Here is a 10,948-nt window from a genome sequence, read left to right on the forward strand (position 1 = left end):
CCCAAATCCACCCAGTCCGTCCAATTGACATCCCTAGCCACGAGTCTTTAAAAGATGACATATAGGTTTGAAAAACATATAACATTTGCGCAAATCTTCCCTTTTGCATTTATTTTCCCTGTGTAACTGACCTATTTGATGGATTCCTTTTTTTTTTGTTACTTTGAAGTTGGGGACAAATGGACTATACCAAGCACTGACAAGACACAAGTCAAAATCAGGCACTCAGTCACGGACTCATGTGGTCATATGACAATATAGAGAGCTTTGCCAACATGGGTAAACATGAATTATAAATGTTTGCAGCTTTTTGTATGGAACCAACAGTGAACACAACCAGCTTTGAATTACTGAACACACTGCAATGGTTACAGTCATTGCTTGCTCTCCTCATGTTAACAGGCTTCTTGCTTTTTGTGGTGGCTCCTTATATATGCATACATATTTGGAATACTACGACAAATACTCATTTAATTTTCCTGGTATATTTTAATCAGGTATATTTCTTATTATATATTTCCATGATTTTACGTTGGCATAACCAAATGTTATAGCCGTCTTTGTCGTTGCATATGACAGGTACGCAATCTAGCTTGGTCTTTGAACGTATACGAGTTGGTTAACACGCACAAATTTCTCTCATCCTTGCCTCTGTATATTACTCCATCATTAAGTATATGCGGCTAATTAAACCTGTCTCTTTTTTGGGAGTTCATATTGCAACTCTCACAGGTCACACCTACCAAGTTATGTACCTTGCGGTCTCATCTGATGGGCAGACGATATTTTTTGAGGTTCAAATATCCTTTCGTTAATGCAGATAAGTTTGAACTGGATTACCGTGGTTTACACCTACGTTTCGTCCTCATCTTCGAAGTGGAAGTTCTCCAGCAAGATTTTACATATTTTGTTTCATGAGTATTGATCCAAATGGATGAACTTATCATGACTTTATATCTAGAGGCTAATAAAGGAGACTTTTGTCTGGCATGTTCAATTATTATATTCACTCGATTTGAATTTTTGATACCAATTCATTTGTGGAATCGAATATGGAGTAGGTGAGCCGAAAGGATTTTCGAGAATCAAACTCTTTGATTCGCTGTCTATTTATTTTGTTATTTTTGCAATATAGGTGGAAAATATTAGTCATTGAATTTTGATTTTTTTGGTTTCCTTATTCATCAATTTCAGTTTTTGTTTCCCTTCGTGTGAATTGGTTACTCTTCTCAGCAAAGTTACTCGGCTGAGAAGCAACAATTGTAAGTAGGTGATCTAGCATACGTTATTTGTTGAATGTCAAAATGTTTATGTGGCTTCGTTAGGAAAATTAGTTTAGTGATCACATGTACTTATAAACTGGCCCGATTATCAAAGAGTCGATCTCTTTGCTGGAGGGATCAAAACTTTCAACGTTACCTCATAAATTGTATTTCACATGAATACATGATCAACGCCGAAAAGTGACAGATTCCAGATGAGATTATTCACTAAGTTTTGTCATTGTTTGAGAGTTTGTTCAAGACCGAAAGTGAAGCGAGTCGTATTAGTCTTCTCATTGTTTTGTGGTTTTCGTTTACTGTGTTTACAAACAGTTAAATCTGTCATATGATACATGGTTCGTTTTCTTTAACATCTTCAACGACCCTTCAACCCTAGATAGTAGAGTAAGTAGCAAGAAATCTGAAATTTCAAGATTACTTCGGTCTGAAGAACCGAAGCATTTCAAAAACAGAACAATTTTTAGGTACAATAAACTTTGGGGGATCCCAAATGGTCCCTTTCATAGTTAAGCGAATATGCATATTGCACAATCATTTTGCATCTTATAAAATATTTTCTTCTCTATCCAAACAATCAAAATTAACAATGTTTTCAATAATTTTCCCTTTTAAAAACAAATTGGAAGCTTACGCTTCTTTTTACAAATCACGCTTCCATTTTTAAAACTTAGTGTCATAAATAAAAAAAAGTTATATTTTTATTTTGTATAAGATCTAAAATAAATAATATTAAAATAGAGAGAATACAAAATATACAAATAACAAAACTAATACTATAAATAATCTTTATGCATTATAATTTTTTATAAAAATGCATATATATTCAAATATATAGTGACAGATATTTGGGAACTATAAAAATAATTGAATTGCTAATACTTATTATAAGCTTAATCTGTTAGTATTTTTATAATTAAAATATGAAGTCAATTAAATTGAATAAAAATAATAAGTATTTTTATTTTGAATCATATATTTTAGTCATAAGTTTTACAAAATTATTTTTATGTTTTATGTTTTTTTTGATATACACTTTCAACACATACACGCTCTCTAATTTTATAAAAAATCTAACTTTTACGATTCTAATTCCGCGTATCCGTTTTTGATTCCATGTAATATAGTTTAGAACTGATTGTTTGTTGAAACTGATAGATTTTTAAAGTTTGTCATAATTGGTACACTTTGTAAAGATGAAATCCCCATATGGACGTAGTTACACATTTTTCTAACTGCTTAGGACTAAAAACTCTTTTTGAAGCGTAGGTTTTGTGATTTTGATGTTTCTATTATAGGCTTTCAGCACATGGCTTTAAAGTTTGATAAAAGAACCAGTAAATTGTGTACGTTTTCAGGTGCACGAAAAATAGTATTCGTTTTTAACATCAATTCCCTTTAGTTTCTTTAGTTTCTTTTTTGGTCTGAAATTTATTTTTTAACAAATTGATAACTTTCGAATCACTTTAGGTTTTCATAGTTCTTTGACTTCTGTCTACGAACATATTGTTCAAGTTGTTTTATGTTGCTGGTCATACTTTCATTCTAAATTTACTTTACATAACATATTATACAATACATGAAAACAAAGTAACTAAATTATTTATGCGTCTATAATTAATTTAATTCTATATGGCTTAAAACTATTATATATTAAATATATTACGTTTGGTGTTTGAAGAAGTTCTTAAAATGCTTATGTTTTAGATATATAATCTAATTTTCAAACATAGAGAACATAGCCAATTTTATGTTCATGAAAACATTGTGAGTCTCATGTTCTTGAATAAAGAATTCAATCATAGAGACTTAGAAAGCATAGCCAATCTTCACCTAGGTCTTCAATTATGTGAAAGTCTTTGGTCAGTAACCAAAATTAATTGGTCGAACCTGTCACTTCGGTAAAATGAATCATATTCCCTTTCAAATAGTTTATTTTTTTTGTTCTGTAACCTTTGGTAGCTTCCATCAAGATTATTTGAGTAGTTCAAATAGGAAAAGTACTCTGCATGATTTTTTTAGCAAATGGAGCTGGTGTATATAGACACTTTAAAATCTATCTAATTAGCGATAAGTAACTGAAATAAGGAAAATAATATTTTTACATTTATACATTATAACAAAATTATATAATCATTTAAGTTTAGTTAAAATATATGAAAAAATCCGGGCGTAGCCCGGAAAAAATCTCTAGTGAAAACTAAATGCAAATAATCGGATCATGTTACAAATACGACATTAATAATATTTCTTTTTATGTGGATGATGTGGATAGCTAATCGACCGTCCACTGAATCTTCTCACTTTCTCAGGGACACCCCCGCACTTCTCACGAGTCACAGGACCACCACCCCCACCTCTTGACTCGAACCATCTCACCGAAGTCTCGACCCAGAGGCTTCTTCCTCAGTCCAGATCCAAACCTCACCATTTTTGTCACACGATTCGATCCACTCTCTTCCAAAATCTCTCATCCATTTCCAAAACTCAAATTCAGCTTCGTTTCATGATTTTGATCTCCTGAGCCCTTATGGATTCGCTCCTTTCCTTAACCGGAAGGTCCATCGGAAACAGCAACCGATCCAGCTTAGATCTCGGCCACTCTTCCTCCTCTCCATCACATTCATCCTTAACCAAATCGATCTCCGACGCAAGCAGCCAAAGCCTCGCTTCGATCCTCAACAACCCGCACGTCGGCAAATCCGGCGTCTACGGCACCGACGCCTCCTGGGTCGGGTGGTGGTCATCCTCCGTATCCCCCTCCGAGTTCTCCCCCCTCGCCGCAACAAAGCTCCCCGGCTCGGACCTAACCAGATCCGACTTCAACACCTACCTCTCCTCCATCTCCGACTCCCACAACAGATTCGAAGACATCATAAACCACACTAAAGAGGAATCGAGCTCCGACCTCGATCAGGAGCGCCACGTGTCCGGTCTAGCTTCCTGCCTCCGCGAGGTCCCTTCGCTCTACTTCAAGGAGGATTTCGCGTTGGAGGACGGAGCCACATTCCGCTCCGCGTGCCCCTTCTCGAGCTTGAACGAGAATCTAGCGCTTCAGGAGAAGTTATCGCAGTATCTCGATGTTGTGGAGATGCATCTTGTGAAGGAGATCTCGGTGAGGTCCGATTCGTTCTTCGAGGCGCAGGGACAGCTGGAGGATTTAAATGTGAAGATCGTCGAGGGGTGTGGGAGGATCCGTGACTTGAAAGAGACGATTCGGGTGATCGATAGGAGTTTGGTGGAGTCGGCGAGGCGGATTCAGGAGCTGAGCTCGACTAGGGTTAATTTGTTGGAGCTGCAGCGTAAATTGAGGGTTATTTTGTATGTTAACCAAGCTCTCACTGCACTCAAATTGGTAATTTTTTTTATTTTTTTATGATTGGTTTTGGTTAGAGTAGTGTTTCAAAGTTGGATGCTTTTTGTGTGTGTGGATGTTTGATTCTTTATTGTTCCAGCTTGTTGCGTCTGCAGATTGTGCTGGGGCTTTGGATATAACTGACGATCTTCAGAACTTGTTGGTGAGTTTTGTTTGTGATTGTTGTTTTGAGGGTGCTTTTTCTTGAGAAGCTAAAGTGGTTTCCGTCTTTTTTTTGTAGGCTGGAGATGAGCTAACTGGTCTACATTGCTTCCGTCATCTTCGTGATCATGTTACTATTTCCATTGATTCCATAAACAGGTGCGTCTCTTTTCGGGTTATGATAATGACGAAAATATGTTAGATTCAGTCTGCTTGTAATGCTCTTTTGGGAGAAGCTTTTCGAGCTTTTGTTTTAACGCCGATTCTGAATTTAATGTTTAGGGAAGATGTGAAAAATGTGATCTAGTGATTATGTTTTAGTTTTGCTGTTGAACCTTTGGGAGAAGCAACCAACTTTCATGTTAATTGTGCCAAGTAACCTACCATAGCAACCGACTAATTCTGAATTCAATTCTTGTAGATAAGAGGTGAAAATGTGGTCTTGGGATTACGTTTCTAGTTTTGCTGTTCAGCCTCTTGGAATTTTTGTACAACCTGTAGCAAACTAGTCATTTGTGTCAATTAAATGTTTAGTATATGGATTTTCTTTGGTATTGCTGTTTCGTGAAGATGATTTAGTAGTTCACCTTCTATGTTTACTAGTCATGTTTCCCTATCACTCTCATCTTTTATTTTGTTTATTTAGTCTATTGTGTGATGGATTGTTGATTTTTCTTTGTAGTATTCTCACAGCAGAATTTATGCGTATCTCAATACACAATACTGGGGAAATAGATGTACTGATCCTATCTTCAGCAAAAAAACGGGGATCCATTTCATCTAACCAGGAGACCGGTGATGAAGTAAGTCTCATCCGAAAATGCAAATTTTAATGAATTCGGGCGCTTCTTTTGTACTACGTGGAGCTTAGTTGTGGGTGTAAAAACTAAGTAGAAGATCTTAACCTGTCAGAAGCTCTAGATTAATCAGAAAAAGAACGAGAATAATATTCAGCATGAATCTTATCTTTCACCTTTGCAGGTTAAGCTAGAAGAAGAAGAAGATACGTCTACCTTATGTGATCGGCTTCTTCCTCTAGTAATTGGATTGCTAAGAACGGTGAGTGGCCGGTCCTGATTATTTTTCAACACATGTTACCATTGAGGTTGACAATGCTTTACTGTTTTAATTTCTTCGTTAGAGCTGTCTCTGGTCATTATTGTTGGTTTGTAGTGCTCATTAAGTTTTTATTCTGAATCCAGTTCCTTATTTGTTTTTCTTGGACTGTATTCCGTAGGCAAAGTTCCCCTCAATTTTGAGGATGTATCGTGAGGCACTAACATCTGAAATGAAAAATGCAATCAAGAACGCAGTTGCTGAGCTGCTTCCAATTCTTGTTGCAAGATCGCTGGAGTCTGACTTTTCACATGGGGAGCGCTCAGTAGATGTTGATGGTAAAATTATATCTGTTATTGCTATGTAGTTAGATTGTCATGTGAATTAGTTTTTGCATGAAATCATAGTTGAAGATAAGTTTAGCACGTGAAAAATGTGAAATACCAATATTCACATGCTTGTTTTCTTTTTGTTCTCTAATTTGATTTGAGACCTGGCTGAAACATCAGTGGAAGAAATTAGTCTACTTAATGAATGTTGGCCGAAACTTACTTTTAGGACTACAATGAAATTTTTTATCCTTTCTTATGATAATGTATTCTACTTCAGTGGTAATTTGTCACTCTAGAATCCATGCTTATTCCTAGTGCTACTACAGGTGGTGGCTTATCTCTCGCAAGCAAGTTGAGGACTCTGTCATCGGAGGCGTTTGTTAATCTCTTAACTGCTATATTTAGGATTGTTCAGGTAATATATGCATCAGTTATAGGACTTTTAATTACGTTAACAAACATCATAGGAGATACTACATATATGTCCACTTATGTTAAACCTTTGGCAGCAGTTTTAGTTTGATTTTGATACATCTACTATATTGAGGTTTGGGACCTTTCACTTCATATAAATTATCTTTGGTATTGCTGTTTCGTGAAGATTTAGTAGTTCATGCTTCATAATATTAGTTCACCTTCTATATTTACATGTCCTGTTTCTCTATTACCATAAGATGTAATATGATTTCATTTCATTTAGTGAATGCAGGCACATCTCGTCCGGGCTTCGGAAGTGAAAAAAGCAATTGAATGGATCCTCTGCAATATCGATGGACATTATGCAGCTGATTCCGTTGCAGCTGCAATTGCTGTTGGTGCTATAGCGGCCGAATCAGCCCAGGAATCAGGTTTCCAAAGCGGACAGGTAGTGTCTTCTCCATTGGGTAAGACTACCTCAAAGACCCCTTCATTGCAGAGAAAATCAAGCGACGCAACAAACTTGATGAACATGTCAAGAAACTTCAGGTTTTCTATTTTATTTATGTTTATATGTTCCAAATTGTCGTAGTTGCCTGCAACACAAGCTTTGTTATGCTTGGAACAGTATTTAGTTTTTTCTTCTCCATATAGGGCCGATGTCTTGAGAGAAAACACAGAAGCTGTCTTTGCGGCCTGTGAGGTTACTCATGCTAGATGGGCAAAGCTACTAGGAGTCCGTGCTCTTCTTCATCCAAAATTGAAATTGCAGGAGTTCATGAGCATTTATGATCTCACCCAAGAATTTATAACAGTTACGGAGAAGGTATTTGTTCAAAACTTCTCCTCATAAAAGAGATAAGAAATTGCATTGGTTATTCTTGCGTGACATTTGTTTGGAAATTCACAGATTGGCGGACGGTTGGGATCTAGTATACGTGGGACGCTGCAATCACAAGCCAAAGCCTTTGTAGATTCCCAGCATGAAGCTCGGGTTAGTCTCTGTATATAAATGGTTATAGATTTTACAGAAAGGACATGTAGTTATTTTTTTTTAGTTTCATGGATGACAAAATTTGTGAAAAGTACATTTTATAACCGAGTAGTGTTGAGCTATGTTGACTTAATCCCATAGATGCATATTCCGTAATTAGTTTACCATCACATTTCTTTCAATATCAAGAGTTCTGGTCGTTACTCTAATTTGTATTTTGCTTTACTGTAGATGACAAAACTAAAAGCCGTGCTTGATCAAGAAACATGGGATGAGATAGATGTTCCCGAAGAATTCCAATCCATAATCAGTTCCCTTTTTGCATCCCAGGAGTTGATTTCTGGGAAAGGTGATGATGCTGATATTAAAACACACAGAAACCCGCTTCCTCTCAATGGGTCTCTCACTTCAGGAACTGAAGATCAAAGTACTGTATCACGAAACGAAAAATCGGAATCTAGTGAAGGTGCTGCAGGTAGTAACGCACAAGTGAAATCTACAGTCAAGGCTGGTTCTGTTACGAATAATCAAAGTAATCAGAAGGCGCACGGAAAATCTAACCTTTTCTATCAAGGAGTTGGTTACCACATGGTAAACTGGTTAGTGTTCATGTTATGCATTTTAACCTTTGTCTAGTCGGTTAGTTTTCTTGTTATGCATTATTAACTATTTCTAGCGTTTGATAGGTTTAGATTGCTTAATATTTAGTTGCTGTCCAGGCTTGAAATGTTAGTTAAGCTGGTGCATTTCCTTTGGTGTCTGCAGCGGGTTAATATTGCTCAAGATGTTGTCAGAATACATTGGTATGAACAATTCTTTGCCAGCTTTGTCCTCGGAAATTGTTCTTCGTGTTGTTGAAGTGTTGAGATTTTTCAACACTAGAACATGCCAACTTGTTTTGGGTGCTGGTGCTATGCAGGTAAAAATATGCTTTAAATGGAGGAAAATAGTAGCTTCATTGCTGATTTGCTTTATTAAGTTTTCTAACTAGTAACCTGTGATCTATATTTTAATCAGATGTAGTCTTCTGCAATTGAACCTTAACATAAAAGAATTTTAGTTTCTATTCACACAAAACAGATGTAATCTTCATTACTTTTGACCTTTTGGCCATACGTACGTGCTGTAGGTGTCTGGTTTGAAGTCTATTAAGGCAAAACACTTGGCGCTTGCAAGTCAAGTAATCGACTTCACTTACACTATTATTACTGGTATGTGATATTTTATCTTCTTCTTTTTCCCTAACTGTTGCAGTCATAATATGCTCGCTAAGATTATATATATTCATATCATTTGATTCTCCTCTGTAAAATGTTTTACTTGGTGTTATCCAAGCATTTCCTTATTCACCTTTTGGTCCAAAATATGTGGTTTCTTATGGTGGTAGTTGGATGTTTTTACATGTCCAATATTTTTCTAAGATGTCAGCTTAGTCTCTCCGCTTTTCAGCTTCCCAATGATTTTTGTTTGAATCATCCCTAACTCATTATCCCATGCATAACAGTCTTTTTTTTTTTTGTGGTTGTAGAATCCAGAAGAATTATGTTTTCAAAAGTACCTGAGACTAGAAAGCCACTATTGTCGGTAGAGATTGATAAAGTTGCTCAGGTACGTTTTTCTCTCTGCATTCTACCTTTTGTCTCTTTACTCTTACATGGTGTAAGGTTTTTGAGGTTGTTGCACACCTGATAAGGAAGTAGTTTGGGAAAAAGTTCAAACTAGTTGGTTATCTATAGGTTTCTAGTATATAAGTTTTAAAATGGCGGTCTCCAATAACTTCGGCATCTGGCCAATTCTCAGGATTATAGGGTTCATCGAGATGAAATATACACAAAACTAGTTCAGATAATGAGAGAGAGGCTATTGGCGCATCTTCATGGGTTGCCTAAAGTTGTTGAGGGGTGGAACAGACCGCCAGACACCAACAAACAAACTAAAGAGTTTGCGTGGCCACTCACGAGGGTGATTTTATTCTCATTCACTAATCTTGTAAATATAATAGTAGTGTTATTTTGTCTAATTCTCATTTAACAATACAGGAAGTTGGCTACCTTCACCGTGTCTTGTCCGAGACACTGCATGAAGCGGATGTCCAAGCAATCTTTAGGTGAGAATTCATGCAACTGTCATAGTATATACATTCAGGCATGCGCAAAAAAAATATCTTTCTTATAAATGCTATAGCCAGGAAGTAATCTTACAGGTTCTAAACTCACTTCTTTTTTACATGCTCCTTAATTCGTTTTCACGATTATTGTAGGCAGGTGATTTTGATAATTCACACACAAACTTCCCAAACGCTGGCCAACATGGAGATAAGCTCTCCAGAGGCAAAGAAAAGGTTACTTTATATCTTTCCTTCGTACATAAAAAACAAAACAACTTAGCCTCTGTAATAAACGTTCTTGTTGTCATAATCAGGTTGAAGCTTCACGTTGAGCTTATCCTCAAATGCATCAGATCGTTACCATCCGACAATACCAACCAGTCAGGCATCCCAAATTGGGGGCAACTAGATGAATTCTTTGCACAACACTTTAGAGAAGAAGAAGAAGGAGGAGGAGGTGAAGCTGAGTGATGAAGTCGTGTCATTGTACAGCAAAATTGTTTCTTCTCACTTCCTTTATAAGTAAAAAGAATCAGAGTTCGAGTATGAGGATGGATAACGTCCTGTAGATTTAGCTTACAGGTAACATATTTCTTACGTCTTACTCCATAAACAATGAACCATTATGGATCTGTAATCACCTCCTCGTTGTGTTTCATTCCGTATCCGAAAATAACCACGTTTTGGTTCAGCTTCAAATTGCAGGTACTACAGTTGCGGTCTCATATAAAAGATATATCAAACTATGGTTTGTTATCGCTTTCCTTGATATCTCTTTTCTTATTCTCTTTTGACCCGATTTGTAAAAGTCACGAGTGATTGAACTAGAGTTTTTGAGAGAAGTAGATTTTTAGACGTACATATATGTTTCAGTGGGAGAACATTTTCATGTGCTTTACTATATCCAGTACTTTCATTTTAACAAAGAAATCTAATGTCAAGCAGCATCTGTTTAGACTCCTTATTCTCTATCCGATTGCATAATCAATCAATCCCAAGCTAATCAGCTTCAAAGATTACTCTCGGACCAAGACCACATCTCCCAACAGCATTTTAAACACTTGAAAGGGTTACTCTTCTTGTTTCCATGTTGCTTTCTTCCCAAGAATTTTCCGACATCACAGCATTGTGAATTTTGGGTAAGTTTCAACTTTCAATACGTGTTGTTTGTCATGATGCTCATATGTATCGTAGCCTTCAATTTTTATACTCATACAAGGAAAGTCGAAGACCTCGTACTTTTAA

The 10,948-nt window shown here is 36.5% G+C and overlaps 1 protein-coding gene across 2 annotated transcripts; it reads left to right on the forward strand.

Annotated features, from left to right (window-relative positions):
* Positions 1-3,589: 3,589 nt before the first annotated feature.
* On the forward strand, positions 3,590-10,663 carry LOC106419751 (vacuolar protein sorting-associated protein 54, chloroplastic). Of its 2 annotated transcripts, XM_022716810.2 has the most exons (19): positions 3,593-4,635; positions 4,736-4,798; positions 4,877-4,956; positions 5,480-5,600; positions 5,779-5,856; positions 6,035-6,191; positions 6,512-6,600; positions 6,895-7,151; positions 7,257-7,428; positions 7,513-7,596; positions 7,828-8,195; positions 8,362-8,515; positions 8,726-8,807; positions 9,125-9,204; positions 9,397-9,558; positions 9,636-9,703; positions 9,857-9,937; positions 10,018-10,285; positions 10,396-10,663. In XM_022716810.2, exons 1-18 carry the CDS (start codon positions 3,811-3,813, stop codon positions 10,172-10,174), a joined length of 3,078 nt encoding a protein of 1,025 aa, XP_022572531.2. In that variant the 5' UTR covers positions 3,593-3,810; the 3' UTR covers positions 10,175-10,285; positions 10,396-10,663. The 2 variants fall into 2 exon arrangements, with proteins under 2 accessions (XP_048632847.1, XP_022572531.2); XM_048776890.1 differs by lacking the exons at positions 10,018-10,285; positions 10,396-10,663 and having other exon boundaries at positions 3,590-4,635; positions 9,405-9,558.
* The last annotated feature ends 285 nt before the right edge of the window (positions 10,664-10,948 follow it).

This window comes from Brassica napus, chromosome A3, assembly GCF_020379485.1.
Source record: "Brassica napus cultivar Da-Ae chromosome A3, Da-Ae, whole genome shotgun sequence".
NCBI lineage: Eukaryota > Viridiplantae > Streptophyta > Magnoliopsida > Brassicales > Brassicaceae > Brassica > Brassica napus.

Coding starts and splice junctions, on each gene's coding strand:
- LOC106419751 (XM_022716810.2), top strand. CDS start 3,811: ATGGATTCGCTCCTTTCCTTAACCGGAAGGTCCATCGGAAACAGCAAC. Junction 4,957..5,479: donor TCCATTGATTCCATAAACAG/GTGCGTCTCTTT, acceptor TTTTCTTTGTAG/TATTCTCACAGCAGAATTTA. Junction 9,559..9,635: donor TTGCGTGGCCACTCACGAGG/GTGATTTTATTC, acceptor TTAACAATACAG/GAAGTTGGCTACCTTCACCG.